The 13,298-nt window shown below is 40.5% G+C and overlaps 2 protein-coding genes across 3 annotated transcripts in view; both read right to left on the minus strand.

Moving 5' to 3' along the window:
* nck1b (NCK adaptor protein 1b) overlaps positions 1-10,523 on the minus strand; it is a 26,388-nt gene extending 15,865 nt beyond the window's left edge. Inside the window, exon 1 of one of the 2 annotated variants that reach the window (XM_082545556.1) lies at positions 9,864-10,523. The gene's annotated coding sequence lies outside the window, so the exon portion shown is untranslated. The remainder of the gene's footprint in view (positions 1-9,863) is intronic. The other variant, XM_082545555.1, reaches the window with a different exon arrangement.
* Positions 10,524-12,124: 1,601 nt separating this feature from the next.
* The window catches only part of slc35g2b (solute carrier family 35 member G2b), a 3,105-nt gene continuing 1,931 nt past the window's right edge, over positions 12,125-13,298 (minus strand). Inside the window, exon 2 of the mRNA XM_082547569.1 lies at positions 12,125-13,298. This exon is cut by the window's right edge and continues 436 nt beyond it. Coding sequence (XP_082403695.1) covers positions 12,458-13,298 — 841 coding nt within the window. The 3' untranslated portion in view covers positions 12,125-12,457.

Genomic DNA, 13,298 nt, shown 5'->3' on the forward strand with positions numbered 1-13,298 from the left:
TAAAAAAAAAAAAGGAGGTCTGGGGAGATCTTAGCGGACTAAAAAAAAAGAAAGAACAGAAGACAGTTAAAGCAACATGAGATGATGCTGCCACATTAAGACTACAACAAGTTTAGAGTCAGAAACTAAGAGGTGTGATTAAAAAAAATTATTTGTGTAACATAGCTTCCATAAAATGCTGGGTGGGTGGAGGGCACCTGTGGTTTAAGCTTTCCACATATGGGGTGTTGTCTTAATTTGCAAAAAAACTAATAAATAAATGAAAAAAATCATTTGGGTGTATAATGTGGTTTTATCTCATGGCTTGTTATTGCATGCTCCTTTTCCATCCTTAATTAAATTAATGAACACTGCGAGACATGTTAGGGAGTGGCACAAAAAAAACAAAGAGCTGATTTACTCTTCTCGAGAGCCTCCTTCACCCAAGACAAAAGCAACAATCTCTCCACTCCCTGGGCTGGGCTGGATAACTGTCTGCCAAAACAGGAATACAAGTGTGTATATGCGCTCCTCCTGCATTTACAACATCCCACCCTTACTATAGTTTTTCCATTTTACACTCTCCCTAGTATTTCATGACCAAATCGCAAGTGCACAGCTATTCCTCCCATTTTCAGAAAACACGCTGCAACCCATCACCCCCCACATCTAAGATGGCTAAGCACTAAGTGCACATTAACACCACAGTGACTTGCGATGCGAATGTGAGGGAGGATCAAAAAGTTAAGCGACAGATGCCCTGAGCTAATCATGCAGCTGCATACTGAGCCGAGACCAGTCGCCTTGCCCCAAAGCGCTACGCGAGAGGTCAGACGGGTCAAACTGCTCAAACGGTCTCGCATTAACATCAACTGTGGATCTCCACTTACCCTGCTGCCAGGCAGAATTAACAGGTAAGCCCAATCCGCCAGCAGCACATAGCACACATCGATCTTATTGACTTTGTGACTAAATGTTTTCACATTTATCTTTCTAACTCACAGCTTTAAAAACAAAACAACAAAAAAGGACTCCTCTTAAATTATAAAATACAGTAGAATAGCCCTTTATTGTCATCATACATGTACAACAAAATTGTAGTTCGGGAGCACTGTGCTGCTGTATACGTTCATATTTGCCGCCATCTTGCATTTGTGAGACAAAAATTAGGTTAACTAACCAAAAACGTGAAAAAAAAAAACTGTCTTTCCATTTAGAGTTGAGATGAATTAACATATGCAGAATCACCTGTAGTTGGAGAATTTTGCAAGACAAGTAAAAATAAAAAACAAAACAAAAAAACATATTCACTGATGATTCGCAGTGATGTGGAGAAGAAAAGAGGCCAACCAATAACAACAGCAACAACAAAAACCACTACGAGGGCAAGGGCTGCTGATGTGGAAATGTTCAGTGGACAAGATTATCAAATGCGATGATGTCATGACTCAATGCTCCCAGACAAATAGCCTGTGACCTTTATAATGAGTAAGTAGTAGAAGTATAGATGTTTTGAAGAAACCAAGCACTGGGAAAAATAACGTGGGTGCCAAACATAAAGCAAAAACACGATCTTTACAGACAAGCTTTGTGGTCATCAATGAGGGCACCGAGACTGCATGAAATGGTTGGAGAAGTAGCCAGATCTGGTGGTCTGTGGTAAGTGCAGGGTTTTCCCTGCTCGTGGCAGCTCTACTATTCCTCCCTCGTAACATTCAAAACCAGTCTGCTGTCAATAAAGCAAAAAAAAACAACAAAAAAACAAAACAAAAAAACAAAACATCTCTAATATTCTGCCTTGAAACAGAATAAAAACCTGTGTTCTAGTAGCTTCTTTACTGAGAGCTTTTCCAACACGTTATTATCAGTATCATCTGCTTTAAAGGCTGAATTATAATTTAGATTAATCAAGTAATATCTGACAAAGTATCGGAAAATATTAGAAACATACCGGGGCAGTTTTTACACAAAACAGCCAGCTGAGTGTACGCTGAAACGCTGTCACTTCACAGCTAACAGCTCAAGATTGAACTCGGTGTGGGGGTATTACCACAAGTGGAATGTGTGTTTATAAAAAAAGTGGGCCTATTTGTGTCATGCTAATGTGCAGAATTATAAACCAAGCGGTAAGTCTGGCTCAACGTTATCTAGTGACAGGTCAAGCAGTGTTAATACAAGTCAACCACTCATGTTCTCAAGAGTACCAACTCTAGTCACAACTGTTTCCCATCAGCAATGTAAAACTAACCCAAATGGCATCACTGGGGTATTGAACACAGGTCAGCGATCCTTTATTTAGAGTCATCAGAAAATACCTTTCTGTTACACAAAATTTGACGAGGCTCAAGTGACGGCGTAAACCACAAACCGCAATAACTGCAAATTAGCAGTGTAATGAAGATGCACAGTGCAACTTTGTCAGTTCTTGTATTACAATAAAACAACACTGACATGAATTCACCACATCCTGCAATCTACAGCTACTGCCATAACCTCTCGAGTCTATGCATGAGAAAAAGGGGGAGAAAAAAAGCACACAAGTGAAGAGCCAGTCAAAGAGCACTCCTAGTGGACTCTTAGTGGAATGCATTTTATAGAGATGCTGTCCTGGAGACAAGCATGAGTAGAAAATAGCCAGAGCTGCACTGACGTCAATTTTTGTCCTTTTACAAGTCATATGAGAAGTTATTTGTTAAACAAAATGAACAAACAAACAAGAAAACCTCACAACAGTTGGATATTGTATCAGCTAAACAAACCAAAAAGAACAACTATGGATCCTTGTCTATCTTCACTGTGTGGGCATACAGTGTATCACTGCTCGGCAAGACTGCTGAGGCACTGAGACAGCAGCAGCATGAGCTCACAGAGGCAGACAGAGTAACCTAATCCCTGTGACAGCCTGCTAAAATCACAGGGCTCTGCTGCCTTCTGGAATGTGCTCTTTCTGCTCGCTGCTCACTCAGCCCCTCTGGCACTGCTACACTTCCTCCTTCCACCAAAATGTGCATTTTAGATACAGGGAAGGTCTGATTCACAAACTGACAGCACAGGATGGCGATGGGCCGATTAAGACATGTTTGCGCTTCTCTTCACACTGAACCACAGCAGTTGAAATCCCATGAGACTGCAGCTCATCCCAGATGTCCCAGTTTCTCTCTAAACAAAACAGAAGCACAGCAGCAAAGGGTCATGGGAGACTTGGCAGGCCAGCTGTGAGACAGGAAGTGTGGACACAAGGGTGACCGGATGATGGGAAAGTGATGCAAGCTGACAGAGAGCAGGCTTGACCCTCTTCGAGTTTAGATGAGTTCAGATAACTTATCTTTGCACTGATGCTTGTAATGTACCTTGTTAAAGAGATCAAAGATGAACTGCTGGACTACTTTAAACTTTAGCACCAAGACAGATCACATGATTTCCCACTTTAGAAAACTGTATTGTTCCAGCATCACATTAAAATTGAATTAGTGGGCCTCTAGTGTTTTGGGTTAAGCATATAGGCTAAGCTACATTCATGACTGTGTGAAAGCAGTTGGTTATCCACCCCTCGGGATCACCCTCAGCAGTTGGGAATGGCCTAAAATAGACCGTGGCTCATGTCCTTTGAGAACTGTCAGAGATTTACTCTCATAGCAACGACCAACAGCAAAAGTTTCAAGCTTTCTTTTAGACTAACTTCACATCAAAAGCCCCACTCTACACTCTAAACAAATATGTGAAAGGCCCACATAAACGCCACTGTTTGAAATATGTTGCTTAGCAATTTAGCCTGAAAATCCCATGCAAAAAAAAAAAAAAAAAAAGGAGTAGTGCCATTTTCATAAAAGGCAGTATTTATGTAATTTTGGCAAACTTAATGTCTCAAACACCACAATAAAGAAATTAAATCATAGCCCATGACCTTTTCAAATCTATAGCAGACAAACAAACAAACATATTCTCATATAGGCATCCATCCATATTAGAGGATATCCATTGTTGTGTCTGAGTATCTGTTCATAAAATTCAAATTAACAAACATTACGCTAAAAATGTTTTCACTTCCTTATTTCACTTCACAGTTTATTATTACAACTGCATATTCACCCTCAGTCTGGTTGTGAACTGTCTAGCCCACAGAAAGACGGTACTGGTGAAGTGACTCCTTTTCTGTGGCTGGAAGAGGGGGACGAGATGTTAAACAGAATGCCAATGTCTGTGTCTAAGCTGCACAGAGATTCACCTGTAATAAAGTCAGTTTTGATTGCTGAATTTTGATTTTTCACAAAGTCTAAATCACTGCCCCAGAAGAGAGCAATCTACCAAGCATTGCTTCAGAGGCTCACACTAACGTTGCTCAAATGAAAAGAGAAGACAAGAAATGTGAAACCAAGACGGTTTTCATGGGTCCTTACAAGTAGGCGTTTGCTAATAAAACTTAAGAAAAAAAAATGCTGAAACCGAGATTGTCAAAATGAAATAAGTTGATCTGTATCAGCCCTGAAAACCTGATCAAAGCTTCCTTATCAGAAATCACAGCAAGTTACATAACCAAAGAGTTTGTAGAAAGCCTATGATGTTGCAAAAAAGGCAAAACATAGAAAAAAATGTTACTGTAAAGCCACTTGCAAGACTGCACACAAGTCATGCTTTATCTAATTATAATTAATTATTTATAGTGAATGCACACTCTGCAGCTGGCAGCACGAGGTGATTCACCAGAAGCATGCTTTTATTCCATCCGTAAGCAGATATCTGTCAGAGCTTAATACCTCTGTGGAAGAAAGGATCCATTTCCTTAGACTCAACCTAATTTAGCAGCCTACACCTCTTCATGTACACCCTGAAATTGGCAGCTCTTGTTCTAGCTGGCCTACCCACCAGGTAAAATGATGGCCACATCCAAGAAATCTTGGGTTTAAAGCAACAGTGCATCTGTGATTCTGGAGCTCCAGGGGATTTCCCAATGACTAATCTAAGTTTACAAAGCAGAAGGAACTCCAACACACAGCAGTGCAGTTTAATAAAGCTGCTCTTGGTTTGGTTTTGTGTACTGTCATGGTTCCTAAACCTGCTAGGAGTCAGTATGAACAAAATCTAAATATGGGGAAGTACTGCCATGAAGCAGAAGACCTTGTTATTGTTTCAGTAAAAACCACAGATTATTTGTAAACTGGACAGTAGTAGATATAAAATAGATAAAGGCTTCATTTGAACTCTTCCTACATCCTCAAAAATGCCATCACAATAGAACTAAACAAGCTACTTGTGGCAGACATTTGAGAAGGACACAAGTTGGAAAAATCAAAAATCTAGGATCTGCAAAAATTCCCATCCTTACATTCTCTGATAGGAGAGAGGGGGGGAAAGAACATTTTCCACAGAAACGCTCATCTCTGTACTCCCCAAATCAGTCAGCCTACACACATTTCAGTTCATTTTATTTCTTTAGGGTATTATCTGAGAGTAAAATCAATGTTCTCATGCATTTTTAATGAAAGCTGGAGATTGTTTAGCAACTTTTCCATACCCAGGGATATGGTGTGAAACAGCACTTGTTATACATGTTGCTAACTAGGGCTGCCACGAACGATTATTTTGACAGTCGACTAGTCACCGATTATTTCTGCGATTAGTCAACTAATCAGATCATGCATCCACTGGACGTAAAACATACAGCTTATTGCACCAGCATGCATCTGCTCTTATATAACTATCATTAGCTTACAGCTTGAAGTGTTTAAGGTATGTGCTAACTAAAAAAAAAAGACAAGATGATAGTTTATTAAATTTGAATGACATCTGCAGATTGTTTCGATGGAGTTTAATAAACTCAGCCGTCTGCTCCTTGCTATCTAAAATATAACAGGACACCGGAGTATATTCTCGAGCATCTCACACTTCTGATAATCAGTCGTCTGCTTGACATTTATTCAGCTGTGTAAAAACTATAACTTTAATCTCAGCCAAACAGATTTACTCAGGAACAAATAAAATACTAAAAAAAAATTTTTGTTTTAAAAAGCCAAACAATAACATTTTTAAGTTATCTAAGTGACTTATATTAAATGTTTAACCTGAGTAGCGAAAGACGGCGGTGGGTTTGAAAACGATTTGCTGGGAGTCCGGTGTTCTCACAGGCTCGAGTGAGCCTTGAACCCGGCTAGCTATCGAGCTAGTGGGTAACAGACGTCTCAGAAAACGTTGGAGCGCTTTTGAAAATATGCGCTGTCTTGATAAACTGAGCAGATATTTGAGGTTTACACAGCTACATTCTCGCCTGAAAATATGTTAAACTTTATTTTGTGACCCAAAAAGAATAATAAGAGTAATATTAAAAATAACTAGCTGCCGCCATTGTTGACAAATGCGCTGGGCCGCGCTATGAATTCTGGGACACAGCTTCTTCTTCTTCTTCGGGGTTTAACGGCAGCTGGCATCCTTGTACATGCAGTGCTGCCATCTTCTGTTTCAGTCCGTTATTACACTCTTAAATACTACTACCGGTACTTATTCCTGCGTCTTTTGCGATCTTACAAAGCTTCAAACGACGCGTCGACTATTAAATTAGTCGTTGACGATTTTAATAGTCAACGTAATCGTGACTAGTCGACTAATCGTGGCAGCCCTATTGCTAACCCCTTCAAAAGATCCAGCACATTCATTTCAGAGGCAACAACAGATTTTTATAGGGATGGTCAGCTTTTTTTCTACACACAAAAACTAAAGAAATCAAAATAATCTGATTAAGATGCTTAAGTCTGCAACAAAGCCAATATCTCAGCAGTTGCTTGAAGGTCAGTTTCAAGGCGATCAGAAATGCGATAAGAAAAACAAACTGATTCTCAAATGACTGATGAGATTCCTAGGTTGCCGGACTGTTTAATTATTTCATTCTTGCTGTTTGATTTCCCGTGTGATTGCATTCAAGATCTAGCTTGCTTTAATTCAAATATTTTCCATGTTGTCGTTACAGCCAAGAGCGTTATGCCATAAAATTGAACTTTGCTCCTAGGTTTGGGTGTTATAGAATAGTCACAGGAAAATTTCCATCTAGTCACTGATCTCTATTTGCTACCAGTGGACCACAGACAACACTGAGAGGTGAGATTATAGATCCAAAAATCTGGTACACAAGAGGTTTTAATTAGAACAGTCTCATATACTGGAGCTATATGAAGGTCTAACTGTTTTTTTGTTGTTTTTTTTTTGCATAACATGTTCATAAAGAACATGACAAGAAAAACGGGTGGTGTGGAAGCCACCCATGAACCATCATTTTCTTGCTCCTACTGAAAGTACTGTAGCAGACTGAGGAAGGTTTGTGGACAGGACTTACTATTGGTTTAATAAATTCACAGAAATGACCTAAGCTTGTGCCTAAAAAGCCTGCTTTCATCATTAAAGACACGCACAGTTCTTTCATTATGACAGTATTGCTTTTTTTTGTAATTCAGTGCTACACAACTGCTGTCACAACAATGACAGTCGTAGTTGCACGAGTACGCACATCCTCATTATCACTTTGCCAAACCCACTGAAAGAAAACCCCGAACCATAATGGACTAAGAGAAGAAACACTGAAACTGCACACTTCTCCTACTCGACACGAGGAAGTCAAATCACTTCAAAAGAAAACAAAAAGATGGCAAATACAGCCGGGACAGTACACTTTTACAAAAGTTGGAAAACTTAGTCCAAACAAGAAACAATAACTGTGCACTTCCTTACAACTTTGCTTTAGTAGTTAAGCTGAAACTTATCTTTTTCTCCCCTTTTTTTGGTTTCAGTGTTTTGCTCATTAGTCGCCTTTTTGCCCTTTGCCAGGGCACAGAAAGCAGGAGCTGTTGCTCCGTCATATTCTGTCACAGTTAATGTATACAGAGAACGTCTGTTATTTACTCTTCAAACATCTACATGCATGAGCAGTCGGGCACAAAAAAAGAAAAAAAATGAAAGAGGAAATGGAAGAGAATGTATGCAATAACAGAGATTAAGGCGATAACATGCAAAGAGACAATTGCGGAAAAAAGAAAAAAAAAATCCCCATTTCTCAACTTCATAAAAAGTCCAAAAAAAAAAAAAAAGAAAGAAAGGTGACTTTATGAACTAGCTTCTGAGCCCTGACGAGGGAAATTTTAGCCATCGTTTTGACTATCGAGAAAAGCAAAGTTGGTATTTTACCCTGGGCTGCGAGGACAGATTTGGCTGCTGGAAGCCACTGGTAGCCAGACACTCGGAAAAGAGGAAAGGGCACAGCCAAACAAAAAAAGGATAACGCCTTCATACGCATACGATTATTCTGTCATAAAATCCAAACAAGAGCACCATTATAGTGTGGGATGTATGACTATTACAGGAGTACACAAGGAGTATATCAGAGTGAAGGAACAGTCCTCACTTCTGCACAGAAGCTCATGACATGGCAGCTGACAGGTGCAATTTTTTTTTAAAATAGGTTGCCTAATTGCAGTTTCCATGCATACATTTGATTTTCAAATGTAAGCCTTCGAGTACGAAATGCTGATAAGAATGGCATCACCATTTCCTCCTGCAAGCTGTGGATACCCTCTCTGTGACTCCAACTGAGAAGAGAGCAACAGCAGAGCAAATGCCTCTCTCTTCCTCCTCCTCCTCCTCCTCTCACCTCCTTGAAAACTAACTTGTGACAATAATTACAGAGTAATTCTTAACCAGTCGCTAGTATTTGGTTGCAGAGATGTGCAGGCTACTCGCATAAATCGCTCTGATATAATTAACCACAAATCAACAAATAAATACCTGCAATACAAAAACCTCAAGCTGGAATAATCTGTTGAGTGTTGCACCAAATTTTGTAGAAGGCCACACAAACAAAAGCCGCAAGGGCTCGCCAGGAGTTATACAGACGAACTGCCCCATTGTGCTTCTAAGAATGACATTTAGTCTGGCTTGGGTTGTGTAAGGTAGAAACAATGTTACGGGATAAACTAAGTGTGCAATTACCCAAAATCTTGCCCAAAACAAGATCTAAGCGATCCAACTAGGAATATGTAGGCTCAAATGCATTTTGCACGTAGTATACAGGTAGGTATTTATCCACAAATTGAGTTTAGATAAATAAAAAAAAAACTATTTAACAAACAAAAAAAACAATTCATTGTTGTATGTTCTCTAAGGTGAAGATTTTTCCTGCATTTGAAATCTCTGGGACAGAATGTCTTTAGGTTGAGCACTACTGATCCAAATAAACAGATACCAAGCCAACTGGGTATCACTGGGTGAAGATAGAGGTGATGGACCAGCTATGACTAATTATGGCTACTTGAAGCAAACCCCAATACCAGTGATGCACATCGAGACCACGACCAAGCGAGTTCAACTCAGTACGCAATTAAAAAACGTAATCCTGAGATATAATAAGAAAAAAATAAAGCTGCATTTAAGTATAAACTGTAAATTGGATCAAACGGTTTAACATCACTGTGGCTTCATTTAAATTGTCAGTCTTACAAATAGAAGTGTTTACGTGGTGCCCGCTTGAACGAAAAGAAGAATAAAGATGATAAAGCTGTGTAGCAGTTTTGGTGGAGTTTTTACCTTATAACCTGAGCTTGACAGCGTGTCACGCTAAAACGGCTAACATTAACCTGGCTAAGAAAATTTCCCCCATCTGCTTTTAGTGGTTACAGCCAGACTAACCGTCTGCCAGCTGGATAACAGTGTGCTGGCCATGCTGGCATGGACACTAGGTGTTTTTCTCTCTCTCTCTCCTTTTCTTTTTCAGTCTAGGTTAACGTTTAGCTGTTAGCTTGCGTGAGCTTTAACGCTGGAGAACCGTTAGTGCTGCAGTCTGTATCACAGAGCTTCACCATCAGCGGCAGCTCAGATTCATACCCTGCTCTAGTCATACCAGGTCTTACCTGATTCCTGACGGCCACCTCTTCTTATGTCCTTTTGGAAATATGTTAAAGGGTTACACACAGCAGCCAAAGATGCACAGAAGCGGCATCCAGAATCCTAGCTAAGCAGCCAGGTTTTTTTTCTTTTTTCCCCACTCCAAGACGCTAGCCTAGCTGACGAGACGCCGTGCCCCGTTGGAATAGCATTTCTGCATCAATGCATGTCATCGCTCAGCAGCATGGCTAAGCTAACTAGCAGCTACACAAGCAGTTCAGACGCTCTCTGGGTCCCGCCTGCTGCCACACGATTGGCTGAGAGAGAATCAGGAGTTTGTGATTGGACAAAGACACTGTCCGTTAATCTCACTGCAGCTGCTGGTGCTTTGCTTTCCCCTAAGCATTCGTCATGTTTTCGTCTCTGTGAGGGTAAAGAATCGATCGAATCTCTACCATTGATAGACGTGTGTATGAAAAGAGAGATGAAAGTGAGTCTGGTTATCGCATCACGTACTGTTTAATGTTTTGGTATCTAAAAGAAAGATACGTAGGGAGTGGGACTTTAGCACAAGACCCAAACTATAATTTAGGCTAGTAAGAAATTGATGTTCTGTACTATACTTGCTAAAATAAAATACATAAAAAGTGCAAGCTTGCCCTTCAGCAAGCATCGCGTTAAATGCTGCCTACGTGTTTTTAGTATATGACAACTGTAGTTTTCTCAGCATTAATAAGCATTTCAAAGAAATGCCCAGTCATCACCAACCGTGCGATACACAAAACGAATCTACATAAAATAACTCGTCATCCAATCCCATTCGGGCTCCACATGTGAAATGATGATACATCTATTAAACGTCTCTGTGGTGAAGATACTTGCAGAGTAATTTGGAAGGCTGTGCAACTCGCTGCAGGATGCAATCTGTTTCCTGCTCAAACAGATGGGCCTGCCCTACATGTATTCTGTGATCTGCACCCAAAACTAGACTATAATACTGCATGTATAGTGGATTATAAACTCCATCTAATACTTCTATTCACTTTTTAATATAAATTGGACTGTTTAAAATAAAATATGGCATGGTGGAATGTGTTTTGAGTCACTTTCTTATTAGCTTGAGAAAGATTTTGTCCACATTTTCTCTGCAAATGGATCTAGCTTGTTGTTTTAGTCATTTTGTATTATTCAATAGTAGTAGACTGTCATTACACAGGCGGATTTGATTTACTGCTTATATTGTTGCTGTAATAAGGGTATATTACTGGTCCCATGACATTTATTACCTATTTGTGTGCAAATAAGGTTATTATTCAATAGATTGTCATCAGCTGTGCACAGTCTCAGATCAATTTGCTCCATCAATATGCTTCCATTTCTACTGCATACACAAAACATTCGCTTCCTGGCTTTCTGAAGTAAAATAATTTCCTAGCTCTAGCAGTCTAAATGAAGTGGATCCTGAATGCCACCTGCTGGGCTATCAGTGAATCATGCGTTTGTGTCAGCTGTGAGCAAGCATCATCCCCTCTTTTCATCCACTCTGCATCCTCATTTTGTTCTTATTTCATTCCATTGCTTTTGCTTTGCCTTGGGGAAACGTAGAGCTCAAGTGGTCTTGGTTTTTCCCAACAGAGAAAAGGAGACGTCACTGGTGAGACACTGAATCACCCACTACAGAAAAAGCAAATGGTCTCACGCTGTCAAAAGGCAACTCTAATTCAATACAGTGCACCTGCCTCTGGGCATTAGTTTGATATGCATCTGACAGTAAACAGAAGCAGAATCCAGGGTTATAATCGCCAGTGTTAAGTATCAACTAGGCGACGGGGCCAGAGCATACGTGATAGGGAGCAGCAACAACAAAACAACAGTTTGTGCACAAAATATAAGGAATTATAGACAAGACCTTTTATTTTTCAAAGTCACATTTGGCCTCCAGTAAATTTGGAGTCTGTTTGTGGTGTTCAATTTAGATTTAATAAGAACAATATCACATAATGCCACAGCCTGCAGCCTATCACATAAAGGACATTATATTCTACTTTGTAGCTTCGCTGGCTCATCTGTAATTGTTTCTTTGAAGAAATTATACTGTCTTGGAAAGCAACAGCTTAGGAGCCACACAAATAAATACCAGTTGTTTTTTTGTTTTTGTTTTGTTTTTTATAAAAGGTTGGGCTGTTTCTAAAGTTCTTATTTTATTCCTTTTATGTAGCGTGACCCATCTCTGGGCTGACATTTACAGAGATACATCTTTGCTGATTTTACATTGACATTCACAAGACCAGATCCCACGGGGTCAATTTGATTTCAAATCTTGGAGCGTGGTAAAGCACACAAACTAAACAGATCATTTTCATGCCCAACATTTTGGCCAGTCACACAACTGATTAGACATTAAAGCAATACTACTGGGGGCAAAGTCGTCACCATGTTATATCTGCCTTTTTTTTATTATTATTTCCCACACAAATATTAAGACACCATTTTTTTTATTAGTTACACAACTGGCACTCATTTGACAACACAACAATACAAAATCATCAGATGACGACCCAGACATTCTTTGAATTGTACAACCAAGCAACATTGTAAACAATTAGACTGACATCTAAATTCATTTGATGGGTGAGTCCAGGATCTCTTGGTAATCCTGCCGAATGGCTCTGCTCACCCTGTACAGCTTGACTCCAGTCAGAGTAAACACACTAATCATGATGACTAGGCCCCCGATGACGTCATAGACAGAGGGGATCATCCTCAGAACGATGAGCTGGAGAAACATGGCAACCACAATCTCCAGGTGCTGCATGGTGCTCACTAAGGCTGGATGAAACTTATTTAGAGCATAGTAGACTCCGAGAAATGCCACAGTGGAGCAGATACAAATCCCAATTAAATAGCCCCAGGTCTCCGCATCCAGAGGAATGATGGGCTCCTGCATGATAAACATGGTGGAGGCGCCCCAAACTGTGCCCGTCCAGCCGAAGGTAAAGAGTGCGGTCCACATGCTGACCCGCTCCTTAATGGCCCTGTAGACGATCATGGAGAGGGCAGCAGTCATGCCGGCCATCACTGTCATTGTGTAGCCAAAGGCCTCCTTCCAAAACCCCAGCCTGGACTTCTCCTCATCTGCTACATTTGGCACCATAACCAGGCACAAGCCAAACACGCTTCCTACCACTGTGACTACATCAGTATAGCCCAGCCTCTCATCCAGCAGCAGGAAGGCTAGAACTGCACTGAAGACTGTGGTGGAGGCACGCCACATGATAGTGCCATTGCTAGGTGGTACTATGGCAAAGGATGTGTAAGCGCAGGTGATTGAGATTACGTTGCAGACACCGTAAAAGAAGAGACGCAGTCGATAGCCCTTGGGGCCAAAGGGGGCTTCGTGGTAGTAGAAGACCACCAGGATAGACAGCACTTGGATCACCGAGCGGATGAATAGTAGCTCA

Source organism: Aulonocara stuartgranti, assembly GCF_965226115.1.
Source record: "Aulonocara stuartgranti genome assembly, chromosome: 9".
Taxonomy (NCBI): domain Eukaryota; kingdom Metazoa; phylum Chordata; class Actinopteri; order Cichliformes; family Cichlidae; genus Aulonocara; species Aulonocara stuartgranti.